At 35.1% G+C, this 11,304-nt stretch overlaps 2 protein-coding genes across 2 annotated transcripts; one reads left to right on the top strand and one right to left on the bottom strand.

Moving 5' to 3' along the window:
• The first annotated feature begins 3,557 nt into the window (after positions 1 to 3,557).
• Positions 3,558 to 8,292, top strand: LOC306868094 (dnaJ homolog subfamily A member 4-like). Its single transcript, XM_079414116.1, has 8 exons — positions 3,558 to 3,681; positions 3,962 to 4,109; positions 5,179 to 5,353; positions 5,955 to 6,059; positions 6,160 to 6,387; positions 6,471 to 6,701; positions 6,809 to 6,909; positions 7,596 to 8,292. The coding sequence occupies exons 2-8, from the start codon at positions 3,978 to 3,980 to the stop codon at positions 7,806 to 7,808; spliced, it is 1,185 nt and encodes a 394-aa protein (XP_079270242.1). The 5' UTR covers positions 3,558 to 3,681; positions 3,962 to 3,977; the 3' UTR covers positions 7,809 to 8,292.
• Positions 8,286 to 11,118, bottom strand: LOC306868095 (small ribosomal subunit protein eS27-like). Its single transcript, XM_079414117.1, has 4 exons — positions 10,644 to 11,118; positions 9,398 to 9,506; positions 9,194 to 9,304; positions 8,286 to 9,067 (listed from the first exon to the last, which is right to left on the bottom strand). The coding sequence occupies exons 1-4, from the start codon at positions 10,647 to 10,649 to the stop codon at positions 9,039 to 9,041; spliced, it is 255 nt and encodes an 84-aa protein (XP_079270243.1). The 5' UTR covers positions 10,650 to 11,118; the 3' UTR covers positions 8,286 to 9,038.
• Positions 11,119 to 11,304: the final 186 nt, after the last annotated feature.

Genomic DNA, 11,304 nt, shown 5'->3' with positions numbered 1-11,304 from the left:
CTCACAATACAAATGTACAATCAAATGTTTGAATGGGAACATTTGACAAAAATTACATTTGCCAGCTTTTGAAATCTAACAACAAATAAATATACAGTTCAAAATTAAGACAAACAATCTTTGACCGTTTCTGGTTGTCAGTCTTTGTGTATAATGTTTATTGTTCCCATAATGAACTGCACCGGTGGTCATTCTGCTAGAATATTTATGTGAACTTGAGAGGAAAATTACTTCAGACATAATTGGTTAAAAATAGTTCAAGATTCATCTTCAATAACAGAAGTTAGGATCAAATAATTTAATAGACAACATTTGAATTATAAATGTCGAATTACACAGACCACTTCTTTGTCCATGAAATGCATTGGTTACTCCTCAAGCGTTCATTGAAACTCGTGATCCTCGGAGAAAGTCCGTTCAGAGCACAAGGAGAGGCAAGTTATTGCTTGGAGAGCGGCAGATCAGTAGGCCTGAACAGTTGTACGAAAAACAAGTCCAACAACATGTCTGTCCGTCGAGTCCATCATTAGAGTTTGACTCCGGAGTTTATGAAGTCCGAACTCAACATTGGAGAGTCGAGAGGAGCCACAATCTTTCGATCTGAAGAAGGAGCGTCTGATTTCTGTAGTGAGCTGTAGCATAATTCAGATGAACATGAAGGCGGGACTCTGGACTCTGATCCGTCTGCTACAGTTGAGCAAAACACCAGCATTTGAGCTCATGATACAAAGACTGAGGAATAGAGAGAAAGACTATAAACAGACTTCAGCGGACTATCACACAGACACTTCAGACATTTTGACGTTCATATATTAACAAGCTTTTACTGATCCATCATTCTCTGAGCACTAAGGAGCTTTTTCCTTGTGCTGTGAAAGGATCCGTAACATCACAAAAAAAAAAACCCCTCAAATTTTTGCTTTAGATATAAAATATCAAACCAAGTGGCATCTGCAAACAATTAACACTAGAGCTGTTTTCAAAATTTCACTCTTTCTGAGACACTTTGTCAGTTTTTAGTTAGTTAATCAGTCGAGAACCACATTTTTGTTATGTTCACAGTTGTAGAAATCACAAGAGTTTAAGTACGGCTCCGGAGTTATATTAAAAATGTCGGACCCGTCATTAGAGAGTGAGGTGGAGCTACAATCTTTCTGTAGCTGTTAAAGGGGCAGGACAGAGCAAAGCCGCACTACAGAGAGTATAAACCAAGAGTTTATCCAAGCTCAACTGTTCAGCTATAACTCCAACAACTTTTTTTCTAGAAGAATCTGCGCGATAGAGACCATGAACTCCTTCACAGTGAACTTGAATGCTCAAATCTGTGTTACTATCATGTCAACACCTGATCATATGAGGGAAGCCGACCTGCCTGCCACAAATGAGTGGAGCATAAGAGCCATCTTACAGGAAGAGTTTCTGTCTGCTTCTACCCTTTGCACTTTTCTCCTGTTCATAGCCTTTTCTTTATTTCTTTTAAGCATTTGTTATGCCAAATGTTTTGGAAATCCTGCTGTTCAAACTGTCTTCATCTCAACACCTGATGACAGGAGAGACGCTGAGCTTTCTGCCACAAATCAGTGGAACATGAGATCAATCTGTGAACAAGTGCTTCTACACGCTTGTACATCACTGCTGGATCACATCTTACAAATGCTCTTCTAAACGTCCCAATACAGAGATTTCTGACAGAGAAGAGCTGGAGAACTCAATCAGCATCTACTCATCCGTCTATGAAACACAGCTGAACTGACGGCTGTTTTCTGGATGACAGAGAGTCTACCAGCCTTCAAATGACTGAAACTTTGACCCTACAATCACTGGCTTATGTTCAAGAGGAGGAGCGTAAAATCTGAGCCGCTGATGAACTGAAGCTGCTGCTCATTGTGTCTGGTCGTCGCTGTCAGTTATCCAGCACTGTGTCTCTCCTACATCGGACCGGATTTATAGTCGGTGCAGCACAAGGATTCTTTGAGCTCTGGGAACAGTGACATTGTGGATCGACTCAAGCTGAGATTGACTGAGTCTGTGCTTCACCTTCTGGACTTACATTCATCACAGATCATCAAGATAGCTGTTATTCACTGTTTAACCAAGAGATTTACAAAGTCAGGTTAACATCTTACATTCAAAACATCAACTTAACTTACAAATTGACTACAGTAATCCTATTCTGTTTTTAGTATCATATCCTGTTGCTTATTAATGTCACATAATGCTTTCTTGATGTTTGGCAAAAGACATTTGTGACTCTTTATAATATGATAGAACAATATCATCAATGGAACTAAAATTCATTAATAGGTTGGAGGCCAGTAAGTGTCCAAGATAAAGAAAATAACATATTATAAAAATCTATTCTTTTAAATAAACAAGACTCTGTATGTTTACAATTTATATACAGTAGGCTACTGCTTTAGTGTATTGCTATATTTTGAAATATTAATGTATCAGGTATGATACAGTTTGGTTTAAATCAAAATAAAACAGCATTCACAACCTATTAAGATGACAGAAGGGCTATCTAAATATATTTCACTATAAATGTTTGACAAGCTAAACTGTTGAAGCAACTTTTGTTTTTACAAACTTAAATATATTTCTGTTATATGAATTGGTGGTAAATATTCCTTATTCAGATACATATTTGTGTTGCTTGCAATAAAATTAACATTAAAAATGCACACACACACACGTTGGTTTATGTGGTTTATGGGGACTCTCCATAGGCGTAATGGTTTTTATACTGAACAAACTGTGTGTGTTATTGCCCTACACCAACCCTACACCTAAACTTAGCCCTCACAGGAGACTTTGTGCATTTTTAGATTTTCAAAAAAAACACCATTTAGTATGTTTTTTTAAGCCTTTTGAATTACGGGGACATAGGCAGTGTCCACATAAACCACCTTCATATTGTAATACCTCTGTCATACCCATGTCATTATACAAATTTGTGTCCTCATAAACCACATAAACATGCACACACACACACACACACACACACACACACTAACACAGTCTGCTGAAAAGTTTACCTTGTTAAAGAGCGACCTCTGCTGAGCAATTGTCAGAACAAATCTCAAGGCAAATCTATTTTTGGAATTACATTGAATCATTATTTTCCATTAGTTTTAATAATGGAATAAATAAATATTTTCCTGTTAATCCCAGTAAAGATGCTTTGAAACAATATGTAATGTATTGTTTATAGCGTGGGACACACGTGGGATCTAGATTTACGTTGCTACTTAGGCCTATAGAACGCTGCAAGTTTACTATCTGATACACGTTCTATAACTTTCTTTTTTTGCATTAATTTTGCAATATTTGCACATGCATCTCACATTTCTTTACAAAATGTAAAAAATATATATATTTTGTATGTTACTCTAAATTAAAACATCATGCAAACGCATTCTAACATGCATAAAGTTAGGTAGGCCTATCATTCATAATTGCTTGCATAGCAACATCTCATGATACCAAGCTGCATGCCCTTATTCCCATCCCGTCTATTCTTCGCACGGAAGCTCGAGAAGGTTCTGGAGCGCCGCGGTTAATATAAGAGCGACAGCGCGCGCTGCGTTCAGCGGCAGTACCACAGTCACACAAGCAGACTAGCAGAGAGACGGACACAACGCAGCACAGCGAGCCGGCTTTCCCTCTTCCTTTATTCCTGTGAGTATTATAACGTATCATAACGTGCACAAATACAACTACGAAGCTTTATTTGAAGTGTCCTCTCTCTAGAACCATTCACTCATGTAGCTGACAGTTTGAGTAGCACGTTAGCTTTCAAGTCTGTTGTAATGCTCTAATGTTTCATGTAACATATGCATGTTTAGTGACATTATTAAATATCGTGTTAAACTTCAATATGTGTTTTAACTACTATGTCATAGGCATATTGTGGTAGTAGGCAGGCAGGACTGATATGTTGTGCTCCTGTACACTGTAGCTGATTCCTGTCAAAGATGGTTCGAGAAACCGGTTTCTACGATCTGCTCGGCGTCAGTCCCAAAGCCTCGGTGGACGAGATCAAGAAGGCATATCGGAAACTGGCGCTGAAATATCACCCGGACAAAAACCCGAATGAAGGCGAGAAAGTAAGTGGAAGTGCTGTGCCGCGAGCGGAGACTGTATCGTGTTTCACATTACTTGATAAATACAGCGACAGAAATGAGAGGAACTTTCTGGAAGTGTCCTGAACACTCATGCGAGCTGCTGAACTGTTTGAGCAATAAAAGGTGCCTTGACAGTAAAAAAATCACAACTGAATTTAAGTATTTTGTTTAATTATTATATTTTATCTTACTTTTTGGTGTTTTCTAACACTTTAGTATAGGGACCAATTCTCACTATTAATTAGTTTCTTATTAGCATGCCTATATTAACATATTGGCTGTTTATTAGTATTTATGAAGCACATATTCTGCATGACCATATTCTACATCCCTAATCCTACCCAATGGACCTTTCCGGGTTTCTCAGCAGTGGAAGTCGTCATAGTTGGGATAACACAAATATATATTTTTTTGCATTCCCATTTGCTCAAAAAGCAAAACAAATACTCCTCAATAGTGTTTTCATGACTTTGAAAAAGAGGAAAAAAATGCTCAGAACAGAGAACATTGCCAAATTAGGAACAGCCTGTGATTATTTTTTGTAATTTGATGCAAAGGTGATGTATACAACGTATTGTGTTATAAATGAACATGCATTAAAAAATATATATATATATATATAAAGAAAACTTTTGAGGAATTACGATGCTGATGACCGTTAAACAGTAAACATCACAAAAATGTCTTTAAAAAGGACATTTCATAACACATATCATAAGCAGCAAATTAGGAGTTTATTGAAACAAAAGTCGTAGTTAACGGTTTGTTAATGGTGAGAATTGGACCTTAAAATAAAGTGTGATGTTGTTTTATTTAGATATTTGTTGTGATTTTGAAAGAAAGAGATTTCCAAAAGGTAAGGTTTTTAGGGGGTCCTAATACAAAGTGATGGGGGGGAAAAAAGTGAAAGTGAGAAATAAGAAAGGAAGAAAAAAATAAATGCAGAATAAATGTGTAAAGAAATTAGTTAATTAGTACAGACAAATATCAGACTCTTGATTAGAAATGTTTTTATGCATGCATTATTAAAATGATCTTTTCTATCCTCCAGTTTAAACTCATATCACAAGCCTATGAGGTCTTATCAGATCCCAAAAAGAGGGATTTGTATGACCAAGGAGGTGAACAAGCCATAAAGGAGGGAGGCATGGCTGGAGGAGAATCTCCCATGGACATTTTCAACATGTTTTTTGGTGGCGGAGGCAGAATGCAAAGAGAAAGGAGAGGTGAGACATTTATTTAATGCACTAGGTGGCAGTAAGCAAGTGTCATGTTCTGTAACATCCCCCCATGAGAAGTCAACTATAGTCTTAAATATGTGACCCTGGACCACAAAACCAGCCATAAGTGTCAATTTTTTCGAAATGGGCTTGATTTGAATCTGAAAGCTGAATAAATAAGCTTTCCATTGATGTATGGTTTGTTATGATAGGACAATATTTGGCTGAGATGCAACTATTTGAATATCTGGAATCTGACGGTGCAATTAAATCTAAATATTGAGAAAATCGCCTTTAAAGTTGTCCAAATTAAGTTCTTAGCCATGCATATTACTGATCAAAAATTAAGTTTTGATATATTTACAGCAGGAAATGTACAAAATATCTTCATGGAACATGATCTTTACTTAATATCCTAATGATTTTTGTCATAAAAGAAAAATGGGTAATTGTGACCCATACAATGTATTTTTGGCGATTGCTACAAATATACCCCAGAGACTTAAGACTGGTTTTGTGCTCCAGGGTCACATATAGTTTATGCATTTTAATGTTTCATATCCTGGTGGTTGGTAGCTAATACTGTTATCTGTTTTCCTTTATTCAGGTAAGAATGTGGTTCACCAGCTTGGAGTCACACTGGAGGAATTATACAATGGCTCAACAAGAAAACTTGGCCTTCAGAAGAACGTGATCTGTGAGAAATGCGAAGGTAAGAAGGTTCCTTTAATGGGAAAATTGTTATAATAATATTGTAATTCCCGACCCAGTGGTGATTTAAAGATTTAAGATCTAAATGATCTGTCTTGCAGGTTATGGAGGCAAAAAAGGCGCAATTGAAAAATGCTCAACCTGCAAAGGAAGAGGGGTTCAGGTCAAGGTGCAACAGATTGGACCGGGAATGATCCAGCAGATTCAGAGCATGTGCTCCGACTGCCAAGGACAGGGAGAGAAGTTCAACTCCAAGGACCGTTGCAAGAACTGCAATGGACACAAAGTGGAACGCAAGAAGAAGGTTCTTGAAGTTCATATTGACAAAGGTAGAAGAACAGGAACTTTCAGGCCCTTCTGTATTCTCATGAAGTATTCTCTAGAAGCATACTAATAATGACCTTTGTCACAGGAATGAAGGATGGCCAGAAGATCACATTCCACGGAGAAGGAGATCAAGAGCCTGGACTGGAGCCTGGTGATGTTATAATCGTACTGGACATTAAAAAACACCCTGTCTTCCAAAGACAAGATGACAACCTGATCATGAAGATGAAGATCAAGCTGGTGGAGGCGCTCTGCGGGTTTAAAAAAACTATTTGTATGCTAGATAACCGATTGTTGCTCATCAACTCACCTCCAGGTATGTCCTATATACTATTTATATGTGAATAATATTTTTAGTACATCAAATATTTAAATTGTCAAATTAATTTGGGTTGATTTAAATTTGTATTCTTTTTGTTTTAGGTCAAGTAATAAAACCTAATGATCTAAAATGTATTCATAATGAGGGCATGCCTGTGTACAGAGACCCTTATGAGAAAGGGCTTCTCATCATACAGTTTGAGGTAAGTCAGTACCTAAACTTTTCGTTTTATTCATTTTATTTTATAATAGTTTATTTTATTTGATATTGCTTTGCATCTTCTAGAAACAAACAATAAATAGACGGCCTACTGCCAAAAAAGTAATTGCTAATTAATTAGTAATTAATCATATTAAAATCATTGTACAAAAATTAATCTGATTTGTTAGAATTAAAATTTGTACTATTAGTTTATTTTATTATTTGTATTTAACTTTTGCAAAAACAAAACTAATTCCATATAAATTTAATTAGGTTTTAATTAATTAGACATTAATATACTGAAAAGAACAAAAATATTTTAATGTGTGATTACTAATATATATATATATATATATATAATTTGTTTAATTCTGATTTTATAGGAACAAAAATGTCCTACTACTAAAAAACCCCAATTACTAATAAAAATGAATTAATATAAACTACAGCAATTTAATCTGATGTGTGATTATTATTTTTCCCAGTTCTTATCTATATTTTATAGTATCTTCTATGGAGAAAAAAACGAATTGTTTACAGCCAAATAAATAAAAATGGTCACATTGGAAAAATAAATGATTAGTGAATATATAAATAAATAGAGGGAAAAGCTTGTGTGAAAGAAAACAATGATTATAATTTGTGTTGGGACCATCACATTTTACGGAAACCTTTCTATTCCTTCAGATTGAGTTCCCAGATAAACACTGGCTACCTGAGCACATGCTGCCTGACCTGGAGAGGTTACTTCCAGTCAGAGATCATGTCATGATGTCAGATGATATGGAAGAGGTTGACCTGTGTGAAGTAGACTATGAAAAACAAAAGAGAAACCACAGTGGTGAAGCCTACGATGAAGACGAAGGCCCCAGGCATGGCGTCCAGTGCCAGACTCAGTAAATGTCATATAGAAGAAACACTGCTGCAATACTTGTGTGGCTGCAAATGCACACTCAATATTATGCTGGTTAAATTTAGTTCTTGCTGAGCGATACGTACAGCAAGAATTTCCTCACCAAGCCTTACAAAACGGACCATTTTCTTGCCACCGTTGGGATTCTTCTTTCTGAAGTGTCTAATGAGGAGGAATCAGGAGTGTTACCACCATAAATGAGTATTAACGGATATTTAATCAAAGCAACTATTTTGGATAAAAATGCCAGTCATGACTTAAATTTGCATGTAATTTATTCTGTGTTTATGTTCACTTTTGTATGTTAATCTGTAGATGTCCTTCGGTCAAGGGTGGGCGCTTTTTTTTTTTGCCAGTTGAAAATCTGTATTTGTGCATTTTCTAAGAGTGTGACGCACCTTATGTTTAATGTGTTCTTTCCTTACTCAAAATGTGTTTTATTTTCACAAATAAAACATTTCATTACAATTCCTCCTTTGTTTATTTGAATATACATGATTGCAACTGAATGAAAGCAATCTCAAAAAAACTTGAACTCAATGTAAAAGCCAGTTTATAGTATTCTAGCTAATTTGATATTGTATAAAAACCCATACACCCAATTTATAGTCTAGGGTCTGTGAGATTATTCATTTTTAAAAGAAATCAACATTTAATCAACAAGAATGCATCAAATTGATCAAAAGTGATAGTAAAGATATTAAGAATGAAAAAAAGCAATAAATTACATTATTAAACAATATAAAATAGAAAAATGTTATTTTAAATTATAATAATATTTCACTATATTACTGTATTTTTCATCAAATATACACAGCCTTGGTGAATCTAACAGAATCTTTTCAAAAACACTAAACATCTTAACCTCAAACTTTTGAATGGTAGTGTGGATAGATAGTTTTCAACAACAAAATATAGATGTTAAAGATTACATAACATGACGTCATGGTTGCTGAGCATTGCATGAGATGAGAAATTAAACTAAAAATGTTGCACTGTCTCTTTTGAATATGTTTGAATTAAACTGCTGGATGCAGCTGTATTATGCAGAATAAACTTTATTCAGAACCACTGAACTGATAGCATGGTAGAAAGAACCTGCCACGCACCATTCATTATCACATTATTCAAGTTCATTCATTGTAATCAATGAAAAGTAAGGCATTAAGAAGTTGCACAATTCTTTGTATTCAAAGCATCACTCCTTTTCATCCTTCTCAGTGATGCTTTCTTCTGAAAGAACAACCTATTAAAAAAAATACATAAAGTAGCTTGAGATACTGCGTCAAATATTTTGATTTGTAGTTACGGCCGATTCAAAAGTACAATCCAGACAGGTTGGATGTTTTACAATCATTCAGCAAATACACACCCTCAGTCAGCCTTGCTTTTCCTCCTGTGGGCTGGCAGAGCACTGTCGAACACCCGACGCACAACACAACCGTCTGCGCATGACTGAACACAGTCGTGATCTTATAACAGCCTGCGTGAAGATAAGCAGGAAAGATTACATTTCCTACAAGTCATATATTACCCATGATAAGACAAACAAACGGTTCTTATAAAGATCTCAAACCTGGGCATTTCACATCCATGAAGTACGAGTCGGGACTCTGCACAAGCCTTTTCTTCTTATGCTGCCTTCTCTCAAAATCAAAGGACGGGCTCAGCAGATCTTTGGCCAGCTGGAAAAAATATAGTTAAAATATAGATTTTTTAAATTTAAAATAATGTAAATATTTATAGTTTATGTACATATATATACATATATATATATATATACCTGTATGTATATATATATATATATATATATATATATATATATATATACACACACACACACAAATAGAATTATATATATATTTACTTTAAGTCATTTAGCAGACGCTTTTATCCAAAGCGACTTACAAATAAGAAAAGTAACTAAAACTAAAAGTTAACACTCTGTAAATACTCTATACACACCCATTTCAGAAAATACAGAAATTAAATAAAATTGACAAATGCATACAACAACAACATTTCAATAGTAAACATATAAAGGAAAAATAAATAAATAATAAAAATAAAAAGCGATACTTATATCCTTTGCCGGTGTCCTAGCCCGGTGGAGTCGCACGGTAGAGTCGATCTTTACACCATCAATATATATATATATATATATATATTAAACATTAATAGATATTTTTTTATAATATATTCTGCTGCTGCATTATATATATGAAAATAGTCATTTTAAATGTGTTTTTAAAATTACAAATATTTACATAAAATTACACACACATATTTAACATTTTAAATGTGTGTAATGCAAATATTCATATTTACAAATTTATTTATTTCACACACCCCATAAATGTTACTATATATACACTATCTCCAACAATATGACAGTCATTTAGTTACAAAATGTACAATATTGGCAACCCTACTTTATATTTATATAGGCGCTACTGAAATAACATTACAAACTGACAGCATGCTTCTCTGCACACAAAAACAACATTGTTCAACGGCCATATTGATCACTCCCATCACTGTCAGTCTGAAAACTATAATACTTTACTTAAATAAAACATCGATACTGTCCAACCTATGATGTTACTCGGTGCATTGCAACAGTTTAAACATGTCTGTATAAAGTGAAACATTAGGCCCTATCTGAACCTGCGCAGCGCCACGTGAAATCACAAACTTTCCCATGTTTATCGCACGATTAAAATAATGAACAACCGGATTAATGTCGAAGCACCAGACGATAGAGCATATATTAACAACTGTCAAATGCGGGAATCGTGGTCTAGTTGAGCAAATCCACTTACAGGCATGGTCAGGAGCTGCTGATACTCTGCTGCTGCTTTCCTCGAATCTCTCGATCACTGCAGGGTTGCCAAGCGCAGCTTCATTAAGCAGATCTGAACAGAAATGCACAGGCATGCTCCACAATAAAACACACACCTTTATACATTAGACCTTATAAAACTTGATAACATTACAGGGATTTCCTGAATATTACATCAGCTCGACGACAGTAAATGCTACTCACATCTCAACAAAGAAAAAACATCTATTGGCTAACATCTATAGAGAGGCTATATACTTTGACATAATAATAATAAAAAGAAGAACAAAAAGAAGATGTACAATTACAATTTGTAAGTAAACAAATTAGAAAGAAAGGAAAAAGAAGTGGCTAATTATTTCCCGTACTGGCAACCTCTCTAGTCATCACCTACTGTTTTTATAAGCAGCCGTCCCTACGAGATACTTGTTCATTTTAATTATTTGTGCTATTATGAGTTCTTATTTGAACGAATTGCAAACTTTGAGTAAACCTGCACCTACTATTTAATCTCATCTGGCAGATTTTGTGACTGCGCCCCCTGGTGGTTGTTCACCACTCTACTATTATTTTCAGTACTGTACAGTAAACGAAGGAACTCTTATCAAATAGATAAGCAAATAATCCATTTGGATACAGTT

Source organism: Barbus barbus (assembly GCF_936440315.1).
Source record: "Barbus barbus genome assembly, chromosome: 50".
Classification (NCBI taxonomy): domain Eukaryota; kingdom Metazoa; phylum Chordata; class Actinopteri; order Cypriniformes; family Cyprinidae; genus Barbus; species Barbus barbus.
This window is presented reverse-complemented; position numbering and strand designations above follow the sequence as displayed.

Excerpts from the sequence above, each read along its gene's own strand:
- LOC306868094 (XM_079414116.1), top strand. The coding sequence starts at position 3,978 with ATGGTTCGAGAAACCGGTTTCTACGATCTGCTCGGCGTCAGTCCCAAA. Across the intron at positions 6,060-6,159 it reads GATCTGTGAGAAATGCGAAG|GTTATGGAGGCAAAAAAGGC; the intron begins GTAAGAAGGTTC and ends TCTGTCTTGCAG. Across the intron at positions 6,702-6,808 it reads GCTCATCAACTCACCTCCAG|GTCAAGTAATAAAACCTAAT; the intron begins GTATGTCCTATA and ends TTTTTGTTTTAG.
- LOC306868095 (XM_079414117.1), bottom strand. Across the intron at positions 9,305-9,397 it reads CATGGATGTGAAATGCCCAG|GCTGTTATAAGATCACGACT; the intron begins GTTTGAGATCTT and ends ATCTTCACGCAG. Across the intron at positions 9,068-9,193 it reads AAAAGCAAGGCTGACTGAGG|GTTGTTCTTTCAGAAGAAAG; the intron begins GTGTGTATTTGC and ends TTTTTTTAATAG.